The 25,133-nt window shown below is 44.3% G+C and overlaps 1 protein-coding gene across 1 annotated transcript in view; it reads right to left on the minus strand.

The window, feature by feature from the left end:
* SHROOM3 (shroom family member 3) overlaps positions 1-25,133 on the minus strand; it is a 299,140-nt gene that overhangs the window by 44,981 nt on the left and 229,026 nt on the right. The window contains exon 3 of the mRNA XM_044912927.1: positions 14,760-14,888. Coding sequence (XP_044768862.1) covers positions 14,760-14,888 — 129 coding nt within the window. The remainder of the gene's footprint in view (positions 1-14,759; positions 14,889-25,133) is intronic.

Genomic DNA, 25,133 nt, shown 5'->3' on the forward strand with positions numbered 1-25,133 from the left:
CCAAGAGCAAAGCTTTTTAAAAAATGTAATCTATCCAGACGTTTCCTTGGTTTCTTTCCCATTCGTTCAGGGGACATCCAAGGAGACTTTCTTTATCCCAGCCACTATGCTGGCACTGGGGATACAAAGAACAACAAAGTATCATGAGACCCAAATAATTCACAATATAGAGGAGGACAGCGAAGTTAACTGCAATGAGATGGGTTCCATAATAGAGACCCGTACAAGATGCCTGGCGAACACAGAGGAGGGACTCACTAACACTGTGGGGTGAGGTCAAGAAAGCTTCACTTTTACCTACATCATGAAAGATTTCCTAGATGGAAGAGGATGGGAAAAGGAAGGGAAGGCCATCCGGCTAGAAGAAATAGCACAACAAATGCATGGAAATGTGCAAGCAAATGGTAAAACAACTCAGAGAAGCTGGGAAGGAGATGATGAGTAAGGGAAGAGCAGTAGATAAAGGTGAAGAGGTGGGAGGGGCTAGATCTTAACAGACCTCACTAAAAGGTTTGGACAGTATCCTATGGATTTAGAAACCACCAAATAACCTTAGCCAGGGAAGGGCATGTTCAAATACAGGTATCAGTAAGAAATCGCCAATAACAAGGAGAATAAATTTGAGACAAGATTGGAGGCTATTCTATTGGCCAGGGTCTGAGGGCCTGGCACTAAGGTGGTGGGCAGTGAACTTAAAGAGAATGCCCAGCCAGCAACTACTTGGATGTAGGTGGTGCGGAAGGGAGGATAGCCAAGGAGGAAGGATGGTGTTTATGTTTCTAGCTTGAGCTAGAATGATAATAAAATTAACTTGTATCAAGAACATTAGATGGAGGCGGTGGGAATAGAGAGAGGGAGGAGGGAACCTGAGTGGGGAAGTGGTTGGCTCGCTCTGGGGCATGCAAATATGAGGAGCCTGTGGAGTTTTCCCACGGAGGAATATGGCAGGCAGGAGGGTCTAGAGGACTGAAGCCTGGGCTGCATTTAGATATGAGGATTCATAAAGACACATGGCCTTTGAGAAAAGGCAAGTTGCTTGGGGAGAATGCATAGGGAGACAAAGGAAGGAGTTAAAGGATGGATCTTTGAGAACCATTACGAATTAGGGGAGAGGAAGCCAAGGGAGAAGCCCAAGAAAAAGCTTCTAGAGAAATAGAAAAACTAGGGAGAGTACAGGAGTTTCACAGGCTCCTAGTGGAGAGAATAAGGAGGAGGAACTACCAGCCATTCCAACTGCTCCCGAGAAGGCAGTTTGATGAGGGTGGATGCATGTGCAGTGGATTTGACAACTAGTAAGTCTTTGCTGTGGAACTGCAGGGGGGCAGACGCCTGACTAGGGTGGAGTAAGAGGGGAATGAGAGAGAAAACGGAAACAGCAAGGGCAGATCATTCTTTTTTTTTTTTTTTTTTAAAGATTTTATTTATTTATTTGCGAGAGAGACAATGAGAGACAGAGAGCATGAGAGGGAGGAGGGTCAGAGGGAGAAGCAGGCTCCTCGCCGAGCAGGGAGCCAGATGCGGGACTCGATCCCGGGACTCCAGGATCATGACCTGAGCCGAAGGCAGCCGCTTAACCGACTGAGCCACCCAGGCGCCCAAGGGCAGATCATTCTTTTAAACACTTGGCTCTAAAGGAGAGAAAGAGGGTGGTAGCTAGAAATCTAGAGGTGATCAGGGAGGGAATGATTTTGTTCTTGCTCTTTTGTTTTAAACAAGTATGAGCAAGTGTATGTGAGACAGGGAGCTCCAGGATACAGGACAAAAAGGATGACACTCCTCAAGACTCATGAGGACATAGGAAGGGATGGCATTCTAGAGCGCATGTGGGGAGTACAGCCTTATTTATGTAGGAGTAAAGCCAGATCCACTGAAATAAGATAGGAGGAGGTAAGATGTTGATGCTCCTAAGTATGAAAGACAGCGGGGTAGAGGAAGATCAGAGAGACTTCGCACCCAGTGTCCTCTATTCTCATGATGATGCCAGAGGAGGGAAAATTGAGGGGGTTGAATGTGCTCAAGGAGCACAACAGTGAATACTAGAAGAGTTGAAACTTGACAAGAGATATTTCAAAGAATTAATGACTAAGATAGGGTCCTGCCCTTAAGGAGCTTACATCCATGTAGCCAGACCAAATGAGGCAGTTCCTACAGTAAATAATAAATCACAAAGAAATAATTCCTACAGTAAAGATAAAACAAATGTCCAAGACTTGTAATGCCAAGATCGGAAACCCAACTTGGGGAGCTTTTTTCTCTGGAGCTTGGAGAGGTAACTACCTGCCCTGGGGTGGGGTGTCAGATCTCCTCACAGACCTAAAACATTAAGAACAGAGAGATCTTGAAACAATCAAAAGGTCCTAAAAGACAAAAACATGTATGTTGGAAGAAGGCTTCATAGATAAGTCTTTTCTTTATAAGATTCTTTCACATGGACAGTTAAGTGATGAAATGAGGGAAAAGAACAATGAAAAAGAGGACCGAAATCTAGCCCACCAACTCTCATGCCTTGCTAAAGGGAATATATATACATCAGCACAACCTGAAGAAAGAACAGTTTGGCAACATCTAGGAAAAATGTTTTAAATAACATATCTATCAAAAGATTGAAAAACAAGCTAAATGCTCATCAGTAGCAGACTCGTTAAATCACTGCAATACATCCATAGAATAGAATACTTTTGTGGCCATTGAAAGAATGGAGCAGCTCTATTCATATTGGCATGTGAAGATCTCCAAAATATATGGTTAGATGATGACAGTAAGGTGTGGCACTGTGAGTACAGCATGCTGCAGTATAGAAGGGGCAAATATATGTAACTCCTTCTATGTTTATTAGTGTAGAGAATATTCCAGAGTGATGCTTGTGAAACTAGAAACGATGACTGCCTCTGGGAGGAAAATTTATTTTTCACTGTATATTCGTTTTTCTGTAACTTTTGAATTGTGTACCATGCACACGTATTACCTATTAAAAGGCACAGTATTTCAAAAATAGCCTCTTGTTTTGCAAATATATCACATTGTATCTTGAGATAACCAAAAAAGTCAAACAGCTGTTGGCTGACTTTTTCAATGATGCAAATAATTTAATAAACATTCCTAAAGAGCACGGCATGCTTTCATATTTGGGGATCACTTTGATCTTTAAGAAGATAAGGAAATACTTTCCTGAAGGGCATTACAGCATGAGCATATCAAAAAGAGTCAGAAGGCTCTTTTAATTTTAAAATTTGAGCAAACCAAGTTTTGTGTGTGGGCATAATTCAAACAAAGCTCTTTTGTTGCATTCCTGACCACAAACAAGGAAGCTCAACTGCGTGGGATGGGTAGGCTGATGGAACTGGAGCTAACAAGTGACATGATGTCCTTCTTAGATGATTGTGCCCTAACACTGATTCAGGAATGCAGAGCATATTTCTGAGAAATCTATAATCAAGTTCAGGTATTGCAAGCTGTATTCACTGATCACCTACTATGTGCCTTCTACCTTGATGAATTCTAGTTGGAGTTCTGAGAGGTCACAGATGGCCACAGGAGTTTATAATCTTGTTGGGGAGCCTTAGATGCAAGAAAAAGTATTAAACAGAATCATTATTTATAGATTCAAAAAATATTTCAGTGCCTGCTGAGTGCCAAGCCCATTGTAGACACTTGGTGTGTGTTTTCTCACTCTTTGTACTGTCTTTATGTTACAGGGCAATTAATGAGAAAATGAAGTAAATAAGAAAAACTAAGCAACTTGGGACACCTGGGTGGCTCAGTTGGTTAAGTGTCTGCCTTTGGCTTAGATCATGATCCCAGGATCCTGGGATGGAGTCCCGCATCGGGCTCCCTGCTCAGCAGGGAGTCTGCTTCTCCCCCTCTGCCTGCCTCTCTACCTACTTGTGCTCTCTCTGTGTCAAATAAATAAATAAAATCTTAAAAAAAAAAAAAAAAACAACTAAGCAACTTGTCCACAGTCACAAGGGTGGTGAGGGGCAGAGCTGATATTAAACTCACACATTTGTCCCCAGAGCCTGCGCTCTTAACATCTAAGCAAAAAGGTCTGCTGGGCAGAGTAGAGAGACAGACAATAAGCAAATATACAGGATATTTTCATACAGTTCTAAGAGTTCAGAAGGCAATAAAACTGGGTACTGTTTTATTTACTGTGAGAGTGTGACTGAGGGTGTCTGCTTTTGGATCATTTGACATTTGAACCAAGATCTAAATGATGAGTCAACTATGCAAGAGAGGGGGGCAGAATATTTAGCATGGATGTGTGACCGGAGTGAAGAGCAGACGGCAGGAGAAGTCATCAGATCATACTGGGCCATGTGGATCTAAAGGGATTTGGGATATAAGCATCAAACAACTCACAGGCTGCTCACGGTCAAGAACAGGGTCTGAAGTTGGCCAAATGGCCTAGAGGTAGAGCGGGACTTCACATGACCTCAAAGGATTGGTATGCTTAGTGGGATAAATGGAGAAGGTGAGAGCCTTAACTCGGAACATAAAAAATTCTAAGAGCTAGAGTTCATTTTTTCGTTGATGCTGTGCTTTGACAAGCTGTTATGACTGACACTTTGTGTCGACTCTTCTGGGCGCACCAACATGCTAAAACCATGCCAGTTATCACCTGGACATGAGTTGAATATGTAAGAATACAAAGTAGACTACCAGCACTACCAAATAAAACATCCCATTTTCTAATCTACTCACTAACCTACCTACCTGCCCATCCATCGTCTGTTTAGTGCACGATAAGCTTTAACAGATGACCAAGTCCAACTTAACAAGGTTCTGGTCTTAACCACCCCCCCCCCCAAAAAAACCCCAATATATCAATATATTCTGCAAATTAGGTCTATTTGAATTAATGTGTCATGGATTTGGGTCGAGGGGTCTTCCTAATATACTCACTGAGCACCATGTGCTTGGACCAGGGTAAAGCAGGTTTCCTAAGGTTCTTTTTGTGTGTCACTGCTATTTTTCCTCATCTGTTTTTTTTTTTTTTTTAAAGATTTTATTTATTTATTCATGAGAGACAGAGAGAGAGAGACAGAGGCAGAGGGAGAAGCAGGCTCCCCGCGGAGCAGGGAGCCCGATGCGGGACTCGATCCCAGGACCCTGGGATCATGACCCGAGCCGAAGGCAGACGCTTAACCGACTGAGCCACCCAGGCGTCCCTTTCCTCATCTGTTTTTAAAATTATAAAGTACTTCAAACATATTCATATAAAGAACACCCATGTACTCATCACCAAAATTAATCAAGTCTTAATATTTTCCCATTTATTTCAGGTGTTCTTTTGAATAGGTAATTAATTCATATAGTTTAAAATAAAAAAAGATCAAAGCCACTGAGAAGTCTTACTCCACAATTCCCAGCCTGCACTCCCCATATCTCTTCAGGACTTAGTTTCCTTGTGCCATTTTTTCCTTTTGGCTGCTTCATATTCCCTTCTGTGCATGTATCATATTTATTTAACCAGACCCTTTCTGTAGATACTTTTTGATTTCCAGTCTTTTGCTATTACAAATAATGCTTCAGTGAATAACCACGCCCATACACTGTTTTCTATCTATGCTGACATATCACGGCAGAAATTCCCAGTAGAATTGTTGGATCAAAATTGGCACTTGCGGTTTTGCTAGTAAATGCTAAATTGCCCCTTTCACGTAACTTTAAAGAGGAAGCAAACTCAATATGAACAATTAAATGTCACTGTACAAGTACTTGGTGGGGGAGATTATATCTGTAGTGTGGTAGAACAGATGATAGGAACAACAATGCCCTTTCAGGCATTTCCTGTTTACAGGACAATGATAGGCCCCAAATACCGATGACAAAAATATTTAGCAATTGAAAACGATGACCAGGGGAGCCTTGGTGGCTCAGATGGTTCAGCATCTGCCTTCGGCTCAGGTCATGATCCCAGGGTCCTGGGATCGAGCCCCGCGTCGGGCTCCCTGCTCAGCGGAGAGCCTGCTTCTCCCTCTGTCATTCCCTCCACTTGTGCTCTGGCTCTATCTCTCTGTCAAATAAATAGATAAAATCTTAAAAAAAAAGAAAAGAAAAGAAAACGATGACCAAGCCAAGCAAACTGAGCTGTACTCATAACATTGTTTCATTCCATAGATCCAGATGGCACTCTCTCTGCAATAAAAATTACCCTATATTGAGATCAATTTTCTACATGTTCACAGGACAGAGAAAAGCTGTCAAAATTTTTAAAGAGTTGCAAAGCCTATCTTCCAAAATACAAAAAAAAAAAAAAGAAGAAAAAAAATAAAGGTGGTAATTGTGCATTCACACACTGTTGTCAAAGACATTGTTTTTGAGAAATCCTTTACCCCCCTTAAAGCACCCTTAGCCTCCAGTTTCTAGGACTACAGGCTCTTCAAGGCTGTATTTCAGACTTTTTGGATTCACAGAAATATCCAAGCAAAATTTTCTAAGGCTTTTATAATTGCCTCACTAACATCTGTGTCTTAAACAAGTGGTTCAGTGGGTAGAAAGGTATGCATTAGGTAATATAACCCCATAGCAACACAACCCTTTCTGGAAAGAGAAGTTCTTCTTAAATGTCACATCCTGATAATATGCCCTGGGGACTTCTGGCTGTGACAACGGAATCACACACAAGTAAGAGTGAAGTGTGCTAACTGACCGACAGAAGCCTCTAACATCTAAAATTTGCATAAAAGATGAAAAACCTTTTCTAGTAAGATGCTTTATCCCACTCCTTACACCTATCCCAACATCCTTTCACTACTGGTTTATCTCTTCCCCACTCTCTATTCTGACATGTTTTTGAAAAGATTTAAATTTTATCGATGACAAAAGAAGACTATTATCATAAAGAAGAGGGACTGGCAATGGGGGTGGGTGATGGTGTTGAAATGTCTTTTTCTCAATAGCCCTCTCTTTCTACCCTCCTCCTCTCAACTCTGAGGAATCAGAATAGTCAACTCTCCTTCCCATACTTCAACGTGTGCAAACAAGCCATGGCAGAAGTTGATGCAAACACCGTAACAGCTCCGATCTGTAATAGCATTCATTTTGTCTTTCACTGGCTTTCAAAATTCAATTACCATAGAATAGCCTAAGTTCTAATTATCAATAATTTATTCTTCTCAAATTTCAATTTGCGATCAGACATTTTATTTGTTGGAGGAAGGAAGGAGGGACTGGCTCTTACCAATTTCTTCAGATAGCAGATATTATGATTTTAGAATTTTCTTCTCTACTTCTCTGTGCCATAGAATATGTAGCTAGAGCTCAGATAAATCATTTCCATGCTGGTTTGTTTTTATCTTCCACACAGACACCCACAAACATACTCATGGATCTCAGAGAGTGTCAGATAGTTGCAGAGAACCAGAAATATTGTGTGTGCCCCTGAATTACTGCCCCCTGTAAGGAGAAGTTGCTTGAGGTCTCTGCCAGAGGACTCTTGTTGGATAAATCAGAAGCAGTTCAGCAGGGCACAATAAAAGGTGTGCATAGCTCTTCCCCTCCACCCAGTGGGCTGCAGGGCTGAGAGGCAGGAGGGGAAGGGTACGCTACCACTGTAGCTGGAAACACTCCTCCTCCTTTGTGTATAAACCCACACAAGATCGTCCTCTGGAGTTTAAAGGAGTCCAAATACCAACTAAGGTATTTCAAAATTAAGCTAATTTTTATATAATGCAAAAGTATAAATTTTTTTAAAGATTTTATTTATTTATTTGACAGAGAGAGAGCACAAGCAGGGGGAGCGGCAGGCAGAGGGAGAGGGAAAAGCAGACTCCCCGCTGAGCAGGGAGCCCGATGTGGGCCTCGATCCCAGGACCCTGGGATCATGACCTGAGCCGAAGGCAGACACTTAACCAACTGAGCCACGCAGGTGCCCCCCAAAGTATAAATCGAATTTCATTTGCCCAAACAAGTGAAGAAAGTTTGTTTGTTTCTTTTTTATTTGTTTTTTGTGAGGCAAAAGCCTTACCTTTCGGAAGTTACTTTTTTCCAAATACTGTTCCATTAAACAAAAACAAATAGATGGCCCCCAAACCTCTAACACTAAAGAAACTGAATTCTCTTTGGGGGTAAGTATGATGCATTGCATTGTTTTTCTCTTCTCTAATTCACTTTCTTGTCATTTCAAGAACGAGGCCACAAATAAGCAATTAAAGACAACAAGAAAACAAAGGAAAAGACAGAAAGAATTCATTTTAGGGAAAAATCTTCAACAGTGGTCAAAAGAATCTACATTTTAGAATCGTACCAGAAAGGGATTGTTCACTAAATGAACGCTTTTAAATATTATAGAAACCTGAATGAAAAGAAGACAGGCTGAAAGCTTTAGGAATACTTGCTCCAGCCCCTCAGTGCCTACCCTACCAATATCTTCATAATAAATTTTACAATGGGAGTTCGACTACCACCACGACTCACATAACCTGACACTGGTGGGGGAGAAAATAATACAACCCCGAAGAATGCTTCTCTCTTATTCACTTTCAAGTGAAAGAATGCCAAATAAAACTTGAAAAACCAGCCTTGTGATCCCTCTCTCTCTGTGTTCTATAATATAAGCAGTTCATATTTTCTTTTTTTTTACCTTTTACATGGTATAAAAGCAAGATGAATTCCTGTAGTAATAAATATTTAAATCACCTTGAGATCTAGAACATTACCATGACTGCCACATCCTCTTTTCCATATGCCACAGGTTCTTTTAAGTAATAGTATCCCTAGAAGCAAGCATTGGCATTAAGCACAGCTCTGAACAAAAACCTTGAATCAAGATTATGTAAGAATAAAAGCTGATTCAGGGGCGCCTGGGTGGCTCAGTCGGTTAAGTGTCTGCCTTCGGCTCAGGTCATGATCCCAGGGTCCTGGGATCCAGCCCATGTCAGGCTCCCTGCTCAGTGGGGAGCCTGCTTCTCCCTCCGCCCCTCCCCCTGCTCGTTATCTCTCTTTCTTCTCTCAAATAAATAAATAAGATCTTAAAACAAAAAAGAATAAAAGCTGATTCAAATGATTGTGAATAGGCAAAAGATAAGCATTTACACCTGCAACTGTGATGGACTTACATAATGTACGATTGGCAATCTCAATAAACTCTTCATTTAAGTTCAAAGTTCAATGAGAAGACCACACCTTGTCTTTAAAACTGAGAATATATTCAATATATTCACAGGTTCCTTCTCTTCAAACAAGTGTTGGCAATGAGAATAGAGAAGAACTTGGCTTTTAGTACACAGATAATCATTCCTTGTGAGAAACCGAAATAGTTAACTGTGGAATTCCCCAGGGAAATTGGGGGGCGGGGGAGGGAGCAAAACCATGAAGTGCACGACACAAAGCAACTGCTACTCTGAATAAGATAAAAGCCACTCCAAATATGCACATTATAAGAAATATGGTGACTATATACAGAGGAGAGAGAATGAGTGAAAATTCCCAAGCAGAAATACTAACAGTACTGAAGTACATGAGTGCTCAAATAAAGAGAATTTTCAATGACAATTTAGAAAAACAGGCTTAAACTAAACATGTGGTCCTTTTTCGTTATAAAGACATACAGCACAACATCAAAAAGACACCTGTGAAAGGCTTCGCAGTCCTGAGTCCAGCAAAGAAAATGCTAAAGCTCATTCCCACATAGTAATGAACTCACCTGGTGGCAAACAGAAGCATCCTAGATAACAGCCCTCTGGCCAACTGCATGTCATATTCAGGGGTGGGATAAAAAGCCATTTCGCCCTATTCTTGCTCTCTCCTCTTCCCAACGATCCTCTGCGCCTCCTGTCAGACAGCCTGAGCCGCCCTGAACTCACCAAGCATGCAGCTGCGTGGGACTTTCATTCCCAGTCACCTCTGCAAATTGGCCAATTCAAATTCAATTCCTGCCAAATCCAAGTGAAGAAGAGAAGGTGACCCTTGGTAACTCTTCCTGAGAAGACCAGCATCTTAGACAAGAGCACGCAGCTTGGAAATGCTAGAATTCCATTTTGTGGGCAGGAGGAGGAGAAAAGCAAGCAAAACCATCTGCTGATAAAACGCATCAAACTGGAATCAGGAAGTTTCCTTGAATGATCTCTGCCAAACCCGCGCCCTCCTCCACATGCAAAAATGCCACTGTCCGCAAAAGCGTGTGTTAACTGCTCTAAGCTTCCCACAGTTTGGGAGGCTACGGAAGCCAGGGTCGAAACCAACATCCACTAAACCTCCTCAGGCACACTGCCCTGTGAAAGCTAAGTCAGTGGCACCGGGACAAAACTCACTGCCAAGGAAGTACAAAGTGCCCGGTGAACCAGCCTCACTGCTCAACGGAGAATGAATTAGGGGTCAAACCCTGAGCTCCTATTAGGACTTGTCTTGACTTATTTTACGGAGCCCAGACCACCATGTGGCAAACGCTTAGTAAGCAGATGAGAGCAGTTGCTTTGTGTCGTAAGGATGTATTGTAAGGATGGTGGTGACTGGTGGGGGAAGGGCTGAGAAGTTTCTGGGGGGAAACGCTAGCTCAGGAAATCTTGAGTTTTAAGTTGGAACATTTGTTTCCTTTTCCAACCCCCTGAACAACCCTGGCCTAGGCCTGACAGATTTTATGGAGACGTTTCTGTTAAGGTAAGTGAGATCACAGGATTCCTACTGACAAGTAAGAGAGCATTCAGGGTTCTAAGCAGGAAGGGAAGGATGGGATTGGATCTGCGAGAATATTAAGCCCTGGGCCACCAAGAGTTTCTCTCTTTAAACCTGGTTTCTTGGCTGGTCCCGGTCTACACCTAGGGGGATGGGGTTTCTGGCTTTAACTCTTTCATTTTTCTTATACATAAATGAGAAAATCCCTCCTGGCTATTTTCTCTACAAAAAAGGAACTATCTATAACTATGACCCAGGGCACTTGGAATTGGCTCATGAGGTGGCACTTTTCAATTCCAAAATCTGTGACCTGTCACGAATTAGATTTGCTCAACGCCCACTACTAACCTCCCACCTCAATAACTGGAAGACTCCTATGAAGCTGATAAGCATGTCACTTCTGCTCCAAGTGGAAGACCAAGACATCAGCACCTTACCCCTTTCCATAATTCAAGACAGGATTTAGACCAGAGCCAGCCTGAAGGAGCTGCCAATGACCAAAACTGGAATAATGTAAGTGATAAAATAACAGTATCATGGATTACAAGCCATAGAATTAAAACAAATGTGAAAGAGTCCTTACTGATATAAAACAGTTTAAATAAGTGGGGAAAGAGATAGCTCTTTCTTCCAGAAAAATTCCAATTAATAAATATAGAAAGAATGAAGGAAATACAGAGTCATCTTAGAATATTACTATAATATTAGTAATAATAGAATTATTACTATAATAATAAGTGTTACAGGGAATATATCCACCAATGGAGAAAGTCTGAGGAGAAACAAGGATATTTACATAGCCTCAAAATTATCTCCTCCAAGATATTTATCCATTACAAAGAGACAAATAATAACTGTACAGCAGAGAAACGTGGCAGACTTCACCTCAACCAAGTAATCAAGGTTGACATCACCAGGAATAAAACATACTGACATCATGTAATCCCTGACAGGACGTGCTTAAAAGGACACATCACTTCTGTGGTATTCTTGCCAAAAATGTAGAACTTCAATCTAACCCTGAGATAATATCAAACAAACCCAAATAAAAGGCATTCTATAAAATAACTGGCTCATACTCTTCCAATGTGTCCAGGTCAGAAAAGACCAGGAAAACCTGAGGAAATATCACAGATGAGAGGAAACTAAGGAAACATGACAAATACAACATGGAATCCTGGAACAAAAAAGGGACACTCGTAGGAGAAAAAAATGATAAAGTCTATAGTTTGTAAGTCTTAGCGTCTATAGTTAATAGCATTTCACCAATGCCAATTTCTTAGTTTTGCTATTTGGACTATGGTTATAAGAGATGTTAACTTTAGGAGAGCTACAATTATTTCAGAATAAAAAGTAAAAACCAAAATGGGCAGGATTTAGGATCGGAGTGTAATTGGATGAGAACCACTCCAACTTCCAAGTTCAGTCCTACACCAGGGTACACTTGGGGTACAGAGATCTCTTCTTCTAGGAAAGAAACCAACTACTGCAGGGGCTTACAATAAATATAGTTGTGGAGTCAAGACACACATGTAAAATTCCTAGAGTATTTGGAGTTAAAGGGATATGAGTGGGAACAATGTCTGCAACATATAGGTCATGACTTTTTAAAAAGGCAATTGCTTGCCCATCTGCACCCTCCAGTCCCCCTTCACACAGAGCACCGTTGGCCAGGTTTGACCACGCTGGTGAGAGCAACCCCAGCTTGTTTTAAAGACAGTCTCTTCGTGGCTAGCTAGGACACCATCTGGGGATACAATTAGGTTCATTTGTCTTATCCAACTGCTAAAGGCTGCCTTATATGCCAAACTGTGGAAAGAGCCAAGATGTCCATCGACAGATGAATGGATAAAGAAGATGTGGTATATATATACAATGGAATATTATGCAGCCATCAAAAGGAATGAAATCTTGCTGTTTGCAACGATGTGGATGGAACTGGAGGGTATTATGCTGAGTGAAATAAGTCAATCAGAGAAAGACATGTATCATATGACCTCACTGATATGAGGAATTCTTAATCTCAGGAAACAAACTCAGGGTTGCTGGAGTGGTGGGGGGTGGGAGGGATGGGGTGGCTGGGTGATAGCCATTGGGGAGGGTATGTGCTATGGTGAGCGCTGTGAATTGTATAAGACTGTTGAATCACAGACCTGTACCTCTGAAACAAATAATACATTATACGTTAAAAAAAAAAAAAAAAGAAGAAGATAGCAGGTAGGGAAAAATGAAGGGGGGGAAATCAGAGGGAGAGATGAACCAAGAGAGACTATGGACTCTGAGAAACAAACTGAGGATTCTAGAGGGGAGGCGGATGGGGGGATGGGTTAGCCCGGTGATGGGTATTAAAGAGGGCACGTGCTGAATGGAGCACTGGGTGCTATACGCAAACAATGAATCATGGAATGCTACATCAAAAACTAATGATGTAATGTATGGTGATTAACATAACATAATAAAAAAAATACAAAAAAAAAAAAAGACTGCCTTATAAAATCTTCTCATTGTTTCAAGTTCAAACGCAGGTCTAGTGATTCCCGTGCTCAAGCAGGCGTTCACTTCATCTCTGCTCTTCCTGCCTGCATCACCCCACCTCACGGTCCCATGGTCAGCCCCAAGTGCCCCACCGGCAGCAACTTGGAAGTCACACCCTTTCCTCTTTCTCCTCCCTTCTCCCATCCTCATCTGCCTCCCAAATTCATCTCCCATCTTATCTCCTCCTTTGTCCCATCTCCACTTGCTTGGTTCAATCCCGATCACTCTCTCCCCTGGCTGGCAACTGCAGTAACTCCTTCACCACAACTTTCTGGCCCTGTGGCACGCCAGCCTACGCAGCCCAGTGGAGTCTTGCTGAACAGAAGGCTCTGGTTCTCTGCACCGTGACGACCCAAGGAGGCCGGAGGGCAGAGTGCTCAGGGCTCTGCCGCTTCAGGCTGGCTGCCTTGTAGCCAGAGCCCTCTGCCAATCTGACCTGTCCTCTGTCGGTACATTCAAACTTCTTCTGACTCTTTTTTTCCAAATGAAATCTTACAGACAACTTTAAGGTCGACCCCGGATACAAGTGTTGTTTCATTATGAAAAACATAACAAATACGTTCATGTATATTTGCATATCCATAAACAGGGATAATTGTGTAAATCCAAATTTACAATGTTTATTTCTTCATAATGCAAGTCAACGTGTCTGCAAGAAAGAGCCCGCAAACTGAAATCGGGATGATTGAGAACAACGATAAGCGGCACGTGTTGAGGGTTTACGATGTGCTGGGCACTGCCCCACGTGCTTTCTGTGTATTCAGTCTTTCAGCAGCCCCGGGATTAGTTGTTAAACTCGTCTTACAGATTATAACATGCCTACGGTTACACAGGAAGAGGCAGAATTGCCACATGAATCTAGGTGGTTTGCTTCCACGGACCCCATTCCCCATGGGCGGGCTCTGTGCTTAGTGCTTTGATTACCTTAGCTCACTGAATTCCCAGGGTTTTACTAGGAAGTAGGTCGTAACGCTGATTGTCGAGGCAAGAGAGGGTGGCATCTGTGAGCTCAAACTGAATGTGAACCCACCGCCTCCTTGTTGAATACTGGGGCGGACATCACAGGACTGGCGTGGGGATTTGATGAAAAAGGCAAAGGCCTGGCAAACCACCGAGTACGCAGGGGCACGGAGGAAGCACGAGGACGTGGCTGCGAATTGTTACTGGGCTAACTTTATAATCTCAGGACATTCCTCCATTTTAACAGATGACAAGAGAAGTTTTAAATGACTATCAGTTCAAAGATGAATTAATCTTACTGTACAATGTAACGCATTAGTCATTTCCAGAGTGTTTAAGACATTGGTTGGTCTATTGCTTTGAAAGTGTTTTTAATTGCAGTCTTAAAAACAGTTGTGTTTTTAAAAAGAGATCTGAATCAAATGATTTGCGAGCCCCACCTTACCTCCCAGGAACTTTGGGGTTCTTCAGAACCTAGTCTGAAAACTGCCATGAATGTACTCTGAGCTTCTATGGGACCTCCCTGTCCAGCCCCTCCTGACCTCGCTCACTAGCCTGTCTCTTGACTCACAGTCTTGCTCCCAGTTCCCTTTTCCAGCAGTCGAGTCCCTTTTTCTGAACCACTCGGCACAGACCTCTGCGCCTCTTACCTGTGCTTCGGCCGAAGCTTAGCCCCTCCTGACCATGCTGCTTTCCTGTGCTGGGGGTGGGAGGCCGGGTGCTCCGGGCTGGTGTCAGATGTGCCAGTGCCCGCAGGGCCCGGGTCTGCACACGCATCTCTGGCAGAAAGAGGAAAATGGGAAGCTGAGTGTGACGGTGTTCAAGGGCAGAGGCACAAATGAATCAACAAGAAAAATGTATGAAAATGAACCGTGGAGTTAGAGCAAAGCGGCAGAGCTAAGTGCGCAGTTCCCAACCTGCACCCGCTGAAGCTCTCTGCCCCAAAGAAGGCGAATCCGCTCCTGAGGGTCTTCATCCTTTCCTATCTCCATCTCTGTGAAGCAAGAAAATGTACTTCCCAGTCTCCAAACACCAGGTTTTCCAACCAAGGGGGAAGAAAGAGACACTATAATGAAGGTGAACTCCCCCTATAATTCAGCCTCCGTCGGTAAGCGAGAAATTGGACTCACTGAAGCAAGTGGTCAGACCTAGTCCCTGAAACCCAGCCCCTACTGCCTCCCTTCTCAATTTCATTATTAGCACAGTGACCCCCAAGTGGAGCAGCCCTCCTTTGTTCGGCAGGTGGCCGCGCAGAGGAACGTGCCAACTCCTGAGCCTGAGCTATTTCAGATTGTCTAGATTCCACTGTGCTGGGGGCGAGCCTTTTATGTGTGCATTTAAACCCACCCCTCCCCACCCCCGGTCCCGAACACCATTCCCTTGACTCTTTTCCTCCACAATCCCAGGCAGTCAGAAGATTTTAAGCCCTGCGTGGCCAACGTGTTCTGCCGTGACAACAGGTGCATTTCTTCTCCTTAGGAGAATCTCTGCTCCCGAATTCCCACATGCCCGACTTTAAGGTCTCCTCTTGATCAGACGGTCGCCTGCATCAGGCTCTAAAGCAGGTTTGTTCATCATTCCACTTTGCTGCGTACCAGTGGTGTGTTTTCAGCATCTGTTTCTGAGGATCTTTCTGAGACTCTGAGAACCTACGCCCCCACACATGTCCTGAGAGCAGGAACCCGGAGAAGACGCAAATGTGTGCTCTTTCTCCCCTGCATGAGCCTCGGCTGAGAAGAGGTAGGATTATCAAACGGCTGCTCATTCCTTTTATTTCAGGTCATGGAGGGAGATGACCAGGGAGTTTCCATTTCTCAGATATGCTTCCATCACCCATTTCTATACATTACTTTTCTCATCCAATTTAGGATTCCTGGCTTTGAATACAGTCAATATAAACCGAAGCTTGAAGTCTGAGGTTCTGTCACTTATGAACGAAAGACACTGGGAAAACTGCCCTCTGAGCCTCCGGCTCTGCATCATAATGTAAAAATAAGACGGCACGCCACGGTTAGGAGCCTCTCTGAGCTGGAGTCCTGGCTCTTCCTGCTGATCAGCCCTGTAACACTGTCCTCTCTGTGCCCCGGTTCTCTCATCTCTAAAATGGGTGTAAAAGAACACCCACACTTTTACAGAGCTATTGAGTCGCTTAACCTAATTCCGATGAAGCACTTAGAATAGAGCCTGGCACATATTCAGCACTCAGCAAATTAGCCAACATTACCATGCCTATCTTGCAAAGCTGCTGTAAGGTTTCTAGATGATGTCTATTAACTGTTTAGCATCCTGCCTACACATGGTATATGCCTAATTATTCTCATTATCATTTTACTGCAGAACCTCTATTTTAGAGCTTCTTCCAGCTAAGATGTTATACAAAATAGACACAACTAAAGAGACCTAATCTGTGCTGGAAGTAAGAGCAAGAAGAGCTCTGGTCAGGGGCGCCTGGGTGGCTCAGTCAGTTAGGCGTCTGCCTTCGGCTCAGGTCATGATCCCAGGGTCCTGGGATCGAGCCCGCATCGGGCTCTCTGCTCCGCGGTGAACCTGCTTCTCCCTCTCCCTCTGCCTGCTGCTCCCCCTGCTTGTGCGCGCGCTCTTTCTGTCAAATAAAATCTTTAAAAAAGAAAAGAAGAACTCTGGCCAGAGAGTTAACATGTCAAAGCATTTTGCAGAATTCATCATGTGGTCTCCAATTAGGATTACTCACACAACCCTCAGTGGCACCAAACCCTCTAGCTTAAACTGGGGCGGAAAGTAGATTCACAGGCGTCTCACCATCAGATGTGCGAGTTTAAAGATTATATGAACCTAAGGAGCACGCCCAAGACCACCCATTGGTATAATCTGTTCTGCCAGCAAGCTTTCCTTTCTAGCTCTCCGCTAGCTCCTGATGTTGACTGCTACGGGCAAACAAAGACCAAGCCTGAACTTTCTTAAAACCTTTGTGGCATTTAATAACTTCCTCATTTTTGGCCCAAACCACAATCGCTGGCTCCGTCCCTGCCACACAATAGCTAAGCCCTTTCCTCTTTCCTTGCCTACTCCCCCTTCCTGGGAGGCACAAAGGGATGGAAGGTCCAGGGGTACACTGTCCCACTGAAGGGCTGGCAGCAAGAGCAGACAAATGGGAAAAAGATGGAAGCACAAAGAACAGGAGATGATCTAAAAAAGGAGATGACCTCCTCTTTTTAAGGATTTTTAATACGTGATTCTTTGCAACCCTAGGAAAGCAGAGCACTGCTCTCCGTGGTCACACGTGGTCCTGTCACCTGACACCTCCAGGGGACCTGCTGAGGTTAGCACCTGCGTGTGAGGGTTTGTGGAACCCATGTGGCTTGTTGCTCACTGCAACCCCCAGGCTAAATCACAGCCCCGCCTCCCTGCTGATCTTCCCCTCCCCCCCCCCGGATGGGCTGGCACCCGAGTGGGCTCTCTGGCTATATCATACAAACTAGAACAAACTAGAAAAGAGGTTAGAGAGCGTGCAGGAAGAATCACCAGCACCTAGAACACAGCTTTTCTGCCTTTCTGGAATAATCTGGACAACAAATAACATTTAAAAACTTAATATGTTCTAATGAAAAAAAATTCTATAGTGAACCGAGGCATAAAATAATCCTGGAATGACTGTTGGGAAGCCTATCACCTTGGAATCTTCACTTCACCCTTTCCTCTCCCCGCCAGTTATCTTATCTCACACTGAACTTGGGCCGTCTCTGGAATGCACATTGTCCCACCCCACCTGAGGTTACCTGCCTCACAACAGACTGGAACTGACAAAGCCTAGAACGTGCTTTGATCTCATCAGGAAGTGGTGCACCATTAGTGCTACCGTGGTTATCACTTGACCAGAACAGACTCCAAGTCTTTCCTATAGAAGGATATGTATTGGGCGCCTGGGTGGCTCAGTCGGTTAAGCGTCCGCCTTCGGCTTGGGGCCCTGATCTCAGGGTCCTGGGATCGAGTCCCACATCGGGCTCCCCGCTCAGTGAGGAGTCTGCTTCTCCCTCTGCCTGCAGCTTCCCCTGCTTCTGCTCTCTCTGACAAATAAATAAATAAAATCTTTAAAAAAAAAAAGGATATATATGCTTTCCCATATATCATGAATTATTCTCATAACTTCTCTAAAGGCAAGAACTAATTCTTTTAGCCCCCTTTTCCAGATGAACAAGCCGAGACAGAGGAGTTGTATATCTTGGTTCAAACCACACATGGAATCAGACTCGCTTGGGATTAAAAAAAAAAAAAAATCACTGACAACCACTTCCTCTTCTTCCTTTCAGTTTAAAAGCTTCAAAAATGTTGAGGTTTATCTCACAAATTCTATAGGCCTTGGAATTACTAACCTAGATGTGGTCAGACTGGGTGGAGAATGGTGACTGTGGGGACATTAATTAAACATGTTACCAAATGAGCTAATTTTTACTTAAAAGATACTCCAAGGTACACTGTTTTACTTAAAAATACCCAAAGATACATTGCAGAAGCCTTGGAATCAATGAAACAAGTTCAAGTGAAAAATACAAACAGAAACTGAACAGCTCTCCAGCCTTATGGGGGCTACTTCCAAGATCCCAAAAGGTACCATATTCTCCTGGCTTATCCGTACTTGTCCTGCAGGATTCGGTTTGGACATCATCTTCTCTGGGTGCAAGCTGGGGATGAGGTGCTGCGCTCCATGCTAGCTAAGCTGACTACAGATGTGCATTTCAAAGTGCAAGCCACACTGTCTTCTGACCACCTGCTTGCTGGCCTCTCTTCCGCGGCAGGCTCAGGCAAGCGAACCAGCTTGCCGCCTGGCACACAGACGTGCTTGATAATTATTTGTTAAATGAATGAAACACTGCCAAATGTTCAACAGATCTGTAACATTTCTTCCCTCCTGTCTCCTTTTAGTTCACTTAACTCGCCGGGAAAGCTAACGAGAATTCAGGGGCGCTGTTTTTATACTGCTTCCTGCTCTTCCCCAGTCTCGAGATCACAGATTACTGAGTGATGAAAGAGGACTCAAAGCAGACCAAAGAAGGTTTAGCAGGGGCTAAAAAAATAAATAAATAAAATAACTGTGATCCACAATCCCAATGTCATCTTTCTTCTCCCGTTAAGAAACAAGATATCCAGGGGTGCCTGGGTGGCTCAGTCGTTAAGCGTCTGCCTTTGGCTCAGGTCATGATCCCAGGGTCCTGGGATCGAGCCCGGCATCGGGCTCCCTGCTCCGCGGGAAGCCTGCTTCTCCCTCTCCCACTCCCCACTACTTGTGTTCCCTCTCTCACTGTGTCTCTCTGTCAAATAAATAAAATCTTAAAAAAAAAAAAAAGAAAGAAACAAGATATCCAGGCCAACCACCTACATTTCTACTTCCTATTTCCTCCACCCTCTCCCCCACCACCCCCAATATTCACCACTCTTGAATATACACTGGCTGCTTTACCATTTGGTATTTCTGAACTGACTTTCAGCCAATATTAGAAGAAAAAGTTCCCGATCGTTCTGTTCCTTGTGACGCTCTTGAACTGAACAAAAACTGGGGAATGCCTGGGGAGGCCGGAGTGAAAGCTGGGAGGAACTGAGCCAGGCCTTTTAAATGATCTCTCCAGATCCCTTTAGATTCCTGGTTTCTGTGGACTTTAAACAGTTTTATTTTGTCTTGCGGTAGAGAGGCAAAGAACCGTATCTCCTTAGCATGGACTGTTACCACGTTAGGGACATGCTGGGTTTATCTGTAGAACAAGCAGTTTCTTCCTTTTTGTTGTGTTTTACCCAACAGGGAACAGCTTCCTCACTGGCCACTTCCACTCCTGCCCCCCTTCAATCCAGCATCTACCCAGCGGCCAGTGACACTTTTTAAAAAATGGAAATGGCTTATATCATTCTCTGGTAAAACTCTGTGTAGCTGCTCCCTGCACTTTGGACAAAATTCAAGTCCCTTCATTTGGTTGTTGAGGCCCGAGTGACTTGGCTTCTGGTCCTCCCTTCCACATCACCTTCCCGCTCTGTCCTGAGCTCCCCACCCCACCGAACTCTTCACCTTCACACACGCTGTTCCCTCTGCCTGGAACAGTCTTCCTCCCAATTCTTCACTTGGCTGGCTCCTCCTTAGCCTTCCGGTCACGGGTTGAACATCAGAGGCCACCTCATCTACGGCCGAAGTCTCTTTCCAGGCACCTGGTCTTTTCCTTCATGGCACTAATGGCTGAATGGGATCATTCACCTGCACATGGTCTGTTCCTTCTACTGAAGAGCAAGCTCAGTGAGGTCTGGGCCCACGGCTGGCTTGCCCTCGGTTTTGCTTTTTAAACCACCATGCACCTAGAGCCTACCACGGTGAGTGGATCACAGTAGGCACATAACACACAGATTTGTTGAATGGATCATAGGAGACTATAAAGGGAATAATTGTGGGATACATCCAGAATGGAGTTCTCTGCCCATCAACTCTTGAAGGTATTTACCATACACGTTTTGGGGAAGGTGGGTCGCTCTTCTTTTCATTGTTTTCTCTATAAGACTGTCAGCCAATTTCTTTGTGAAAGTCCAATATTCAGTCCTTTTTGGTCCATCTCATTAGCAGTGGCCTTTTGTGGGGTAGAGAGGACCAGGGTTGGGGGACTGTGCCTGAGCCCTCCCACAAACAAACAGGTGGCAAAGCTCTGTGAAGTTTTGCTGCCTTATGTTTTGAAGCAGCCAGAATGCTTTTTGAGATTAAGCAGACAGAAGTGCATTTATACAGGCCTGAGTTGGACCTCAGAGCCCTTTGGAGAAATTCCTTTGGATTTAGGCTAGATGCATGAGTGTACTCATTTTCATAATTTGCCTTATTAAAAGTCATGGTCTTGGTTTCCTGTGTTTCTTTTTCTTGTCCTGTTCCATGTCCATCATGCATGAAGCTGGCCTAATTATCATCTCTCTCCTGGTAGCAGGTTGAGTGTCATCGCCAGAGGCTTCCCACGGATCTCCCCTCGGTCTCCGGGAAGGGGAGAAAGAAAGCCTGGATTCTCGGCTCCTCCAGGGTCTGGAAGAACATTTTAAGAACTGATGCCATGGGGTACAGATCTCTGTTCTTAGCCTAACATAGCTGTTCTCTGTTTTCTGATGACTATTTATCATAGTTTTCACACTATGAAAGAAACTGCCCTTTCTTTCAAAGTCCCCTGTTCCTGTTACTGTTCCTCGCCTTTTGGTCTATATTCGTATATGTACACGTCTATATATTTAGACCTAGCCTTCTGGGTCACTGTCCCTCCCTTACTCTCTTTTTTGTTTTTTTAATTTTTTTTATTTTTAATTTTTATTTTATTTTTTTAAAGGAAACTTTTTTTTTTTTTAAGATTTTATTTATTTATCTGACAGAGAGAGACACAGAGGGAACACAAGCAGGGGGAGTGGGAGAGGGAGAAGCAGGCTCCCCACTGAGCAGGGAGCCAGATGCGGGGCTCGATCCCAGGACCCTGGGATCATGACCTGAGCCAAAGGCAGAGACTTAGCCATCTGAGCCACCCAGGCGCCCCTGTTTTTTTATTTATTTTTTAAATATTTTTTTATTTATTTGACAGGGAGAGACACAGCGAGAGAGGGAACACAAGCAGGGGGAGTGGGAGAAGGAGAAGCAGGCTTCCCACTGAGCAGGGAGCCCGATGCGGGCTCGATTCCAGGACCCTGGGTTCATGACCTGAGCCGGAGGCAGATTCTTAACGACTGAGCCACCCAGGTGCCCCATCCTTTTTTGTTTTTTAAATCACTAGTTACCATCTAGGAAGCTCACTGTATTCTCTCAGGCCTGAACCCCAGCTGGTGCTTTCCATCATAGGTATACCACTGACATGGACTTAAAAGCCTCTTCTTTCTGCTCACCCACCCTGGTTCGGCCGCTTGCTGATTACAGGAGGGCCGCACGTAACCCTTCAGTCATGCAGAGATGTGAAGGGTAGTGCTCAGACCTGCGTCCATTTGTACCTCCTGCTCTTGCTGCTGCTTTTTCTCACTTGGTACCCCCTGAAACCTCCCACTGGATCCACATGTACAATTTACACCACTGGCATTCAGTGTATTTCTGATGATTTTTGAAACCATAAGCTTAACCATCTCCAGATCCTAGCCAATGACTTCTATGTCAACGTTTGCACCAGGACTGGAAAAGGGTGGGTAGGGGAAAAAGCCAAATGACTGGCCAAATCTTTTAACCTACCTAGTAAATATTGAATCTGCTTCGAATTGACTTTTGACTCAAATCCCTCCACCCACTGAAGCCTATAAACACATAGGTAGCCCAGAGCGAGGGCGTAAGAAAACGAAGAGCCCTCATGCAAGGCCCTACAGTTAAACTGAGGTTATCTTCGCCACTGGAGGGGTACGGCCCTCGCTGCAAACTCTGAGTCTGCCCTTAAATCAGCTCTGACAAGTGGCAGACCGTGTATTAATGTGGGTCTGGAACTAGCTGCTTTTGTTCGTGCTTAGGCTCTTTTACCTAATAGGTGTTTGACCTCTGGCAGATCACTTAACCTCTTGTGCCTCAGTTTCCTCCTCTACAAGACAGGGCAATGAGAGCACTGGCATCAAAGGGTAGTTGGGAGGCTCGAACAAGCTGCTGTGTAAAAAGCACTTAGAACAGAGCCTAGCAATAAATACTAACTTCCTACCAATAGGACAGACACTTACATTTATTAGGCACATGGTATACACCAGATACTGTAACAACAAAATTCAGTGAATTTTCTTATCATTTGAAACAGTGAGGATCCTCATTACAGAAAAAGAAAGCAAAATGAGGGGCGCCTGGGTGGCTCAGTCGGTTAAGCGTCTGCCTTCAGCTCAGGTCATGATCCCGGGGTCCTGGGATCGAGCCCCCCACCCTGCTCCCTGCTCAGCAGGGAGCCTGCTTCTCCCTCTCCTCCCCACGTGTACACTCTTTCTCTCTCACTTTCTCTTTTCCTATCTTTCTCTCTCAAATAAATAAAATTTTAAAAAGTAAAATGAAATAAAACAAGTAGAAAAAGGAATGACTGAAGGCCACGCCCTCTCCGTACTGCCCCAGAGGATCACTGGGCTTTGAATACTTTTTTCTAAAGAATTGCCACATGCTAAGCCGTGCGAGCCTGCCATTCCTTCCACATACCCTTTTGCTACTTCCATGAGACAAAAAGAGCCTGGCGTGTGATAACCACCATGAGATGCGGCTATTACCATTGGATCACAGTGGTCTACAGGAGACAGAGGAACAGGAAAAGTCACCCAAAGGGTGTGACAGGATGGTTGGTGTAATGATGGGCTCTCGAATTCCTTAAAAAAGGAAAACTGCGAAGGTCCAAAGCTTTTGGGGAGGCATAGAAATAAATATTTAACTCCAAAGTGAAGGATCAGGCAACAAGAACAAGAATATGGAGCATGAGGAAGGCCCCTTGGGAACCGACTAGCACAGAGAACCCAGCCACTGGTCTGAAAGAAAGAGTTCCTCAAGTACAGGGGTGTCAGAATTAGCCTGAGGAGCTCTTCCAGGGGCCTCCCCTCATCGGAGGAGTCCCAGGTAACGGGCAGAAATGGCGCTTCAGCCAATGTACGCGCACAGCTGTCCTAAAAACAGGAGTTTGGGCCCAGCTTTCTTGAGTGCCTGGAGTCCCCCTGCACCAGTCTCTGGGGCAAGACACGCCTCCCCTCCTGCAGATGGGAGGACATGGAGGGACTCTGGTTCTGGAAGGTTCCTGGGGTCACAATGTGGTCTGTGGGAGTCAAGGTTTCCCTCTCCATCTACAAAATAAGCTGCTCCTGTCCTAAACCTGCCTAGAGAAGAGAGAAAATAGGTCCCTTGCTAAATTTGGCATCAGCTGAGGAATCTTAGCAAAAATGAACTCACCTCCCCCCTCCCTGTTTGTGAGGAAGGCCTAATCCTTACTTTACCCAAGAGGATTATTGGGTCTTAGAAAGAAGCTCACATGCACTTTTTTTAAGCTCATGCCAACTGCATTTGTGTCCACAATATGCAAGATTCGTTCTGCTGTTTAGGGTAGATAATAGACATTCCATGCTATTTAAATGCCTCCGAATCACAAACCTAAATGTTTCCAACCTCTGCTCTCACCCAAAGCAGGAATCTGTCTCCCAAGCTTTCCTGCAGCTGTTGCGTTGTATTTTGGGGAAGCAGGTCTGAATGGAAGGCAAGGTACCAAAATGCAGACAATTTGTTTTTTGTTTGTTTGTTGTTTTTAAAGATTTTGAGGAGAGAGTGCGAGAGCGCATGCGCAGGGGGAGGGGCAGGCAGAGGGAGAAGCAGGCTTCCCGCCCAGCAGGGAGCCCGATGTGGGGCTCCATCCCAGGACCCTGGGATCATGACCTGAGCCAAAGGCAGTAGCTTAACCAACTGAGCCAACTAGGTGCCCCCATGCAGACAATTTGTGGAAAAGTAATTGTGGTTTACAATATACCTTTTCAAGGTGTTTGTAATTATAGTTCTACAGGCTGAGTTTCTACTTGTCCCCAACATTTTTCCTTTCCTTTGGTTACTACAGGATTAGTGTAACAGGGTCTAGAGTTTTTGGGTTTTTTTAATCCAGTATGTCCCTACTCACCCCAATACTACCCTATACCCTCCAGGGGAATTCTGGACCCACTGACGTGTAACACAAAAGTGGGACTGACAAAATCTATGTCTTGAGTTTAGCATAGCATTCTCAAAACATCATTTAAAAATATTACAAACTGGGGCACCTGGGTGGCTCAGTTGGTTAAGCCTCTGCCTCCAGCTCAGGGCGTGATCCCAGCGTCCTAGGATCAAGTCCCTCATTGGGCTCCTTGCTCAGGAGGGAATCTGCTTCTCCCTCTCCCACTCCCCCCTGCCTGTGCTCTCTCTCTCTGTCAAATAAATAAAATCTCTAAAAAATACTTTATTGCTAAAAATGCTATCATCTAAGCTTTCAGCAAGTTGTAATCACTGATCACGGATTACCATAATATTATAATACTGAAAAAGTTTGAAATACTGCAAGAATATCAAAATGGGCCACGGTGCCAGGAAGTAAGGAAATGCTGTT

Source organism: Neomonachus schauinslandi, chromosome 2, assembly GCF_002201575.2.
Source record: "Neomonachus schauinslandi chromosome 2, ASM220157v2, whole genome shotgun sequence".
Lineage (NCBI taxonomy): Eukaryota > Metazoa > Chordata > Mammalia > Carnivora > Phocidae > Neomonachus > Neomonachus schauinslandi.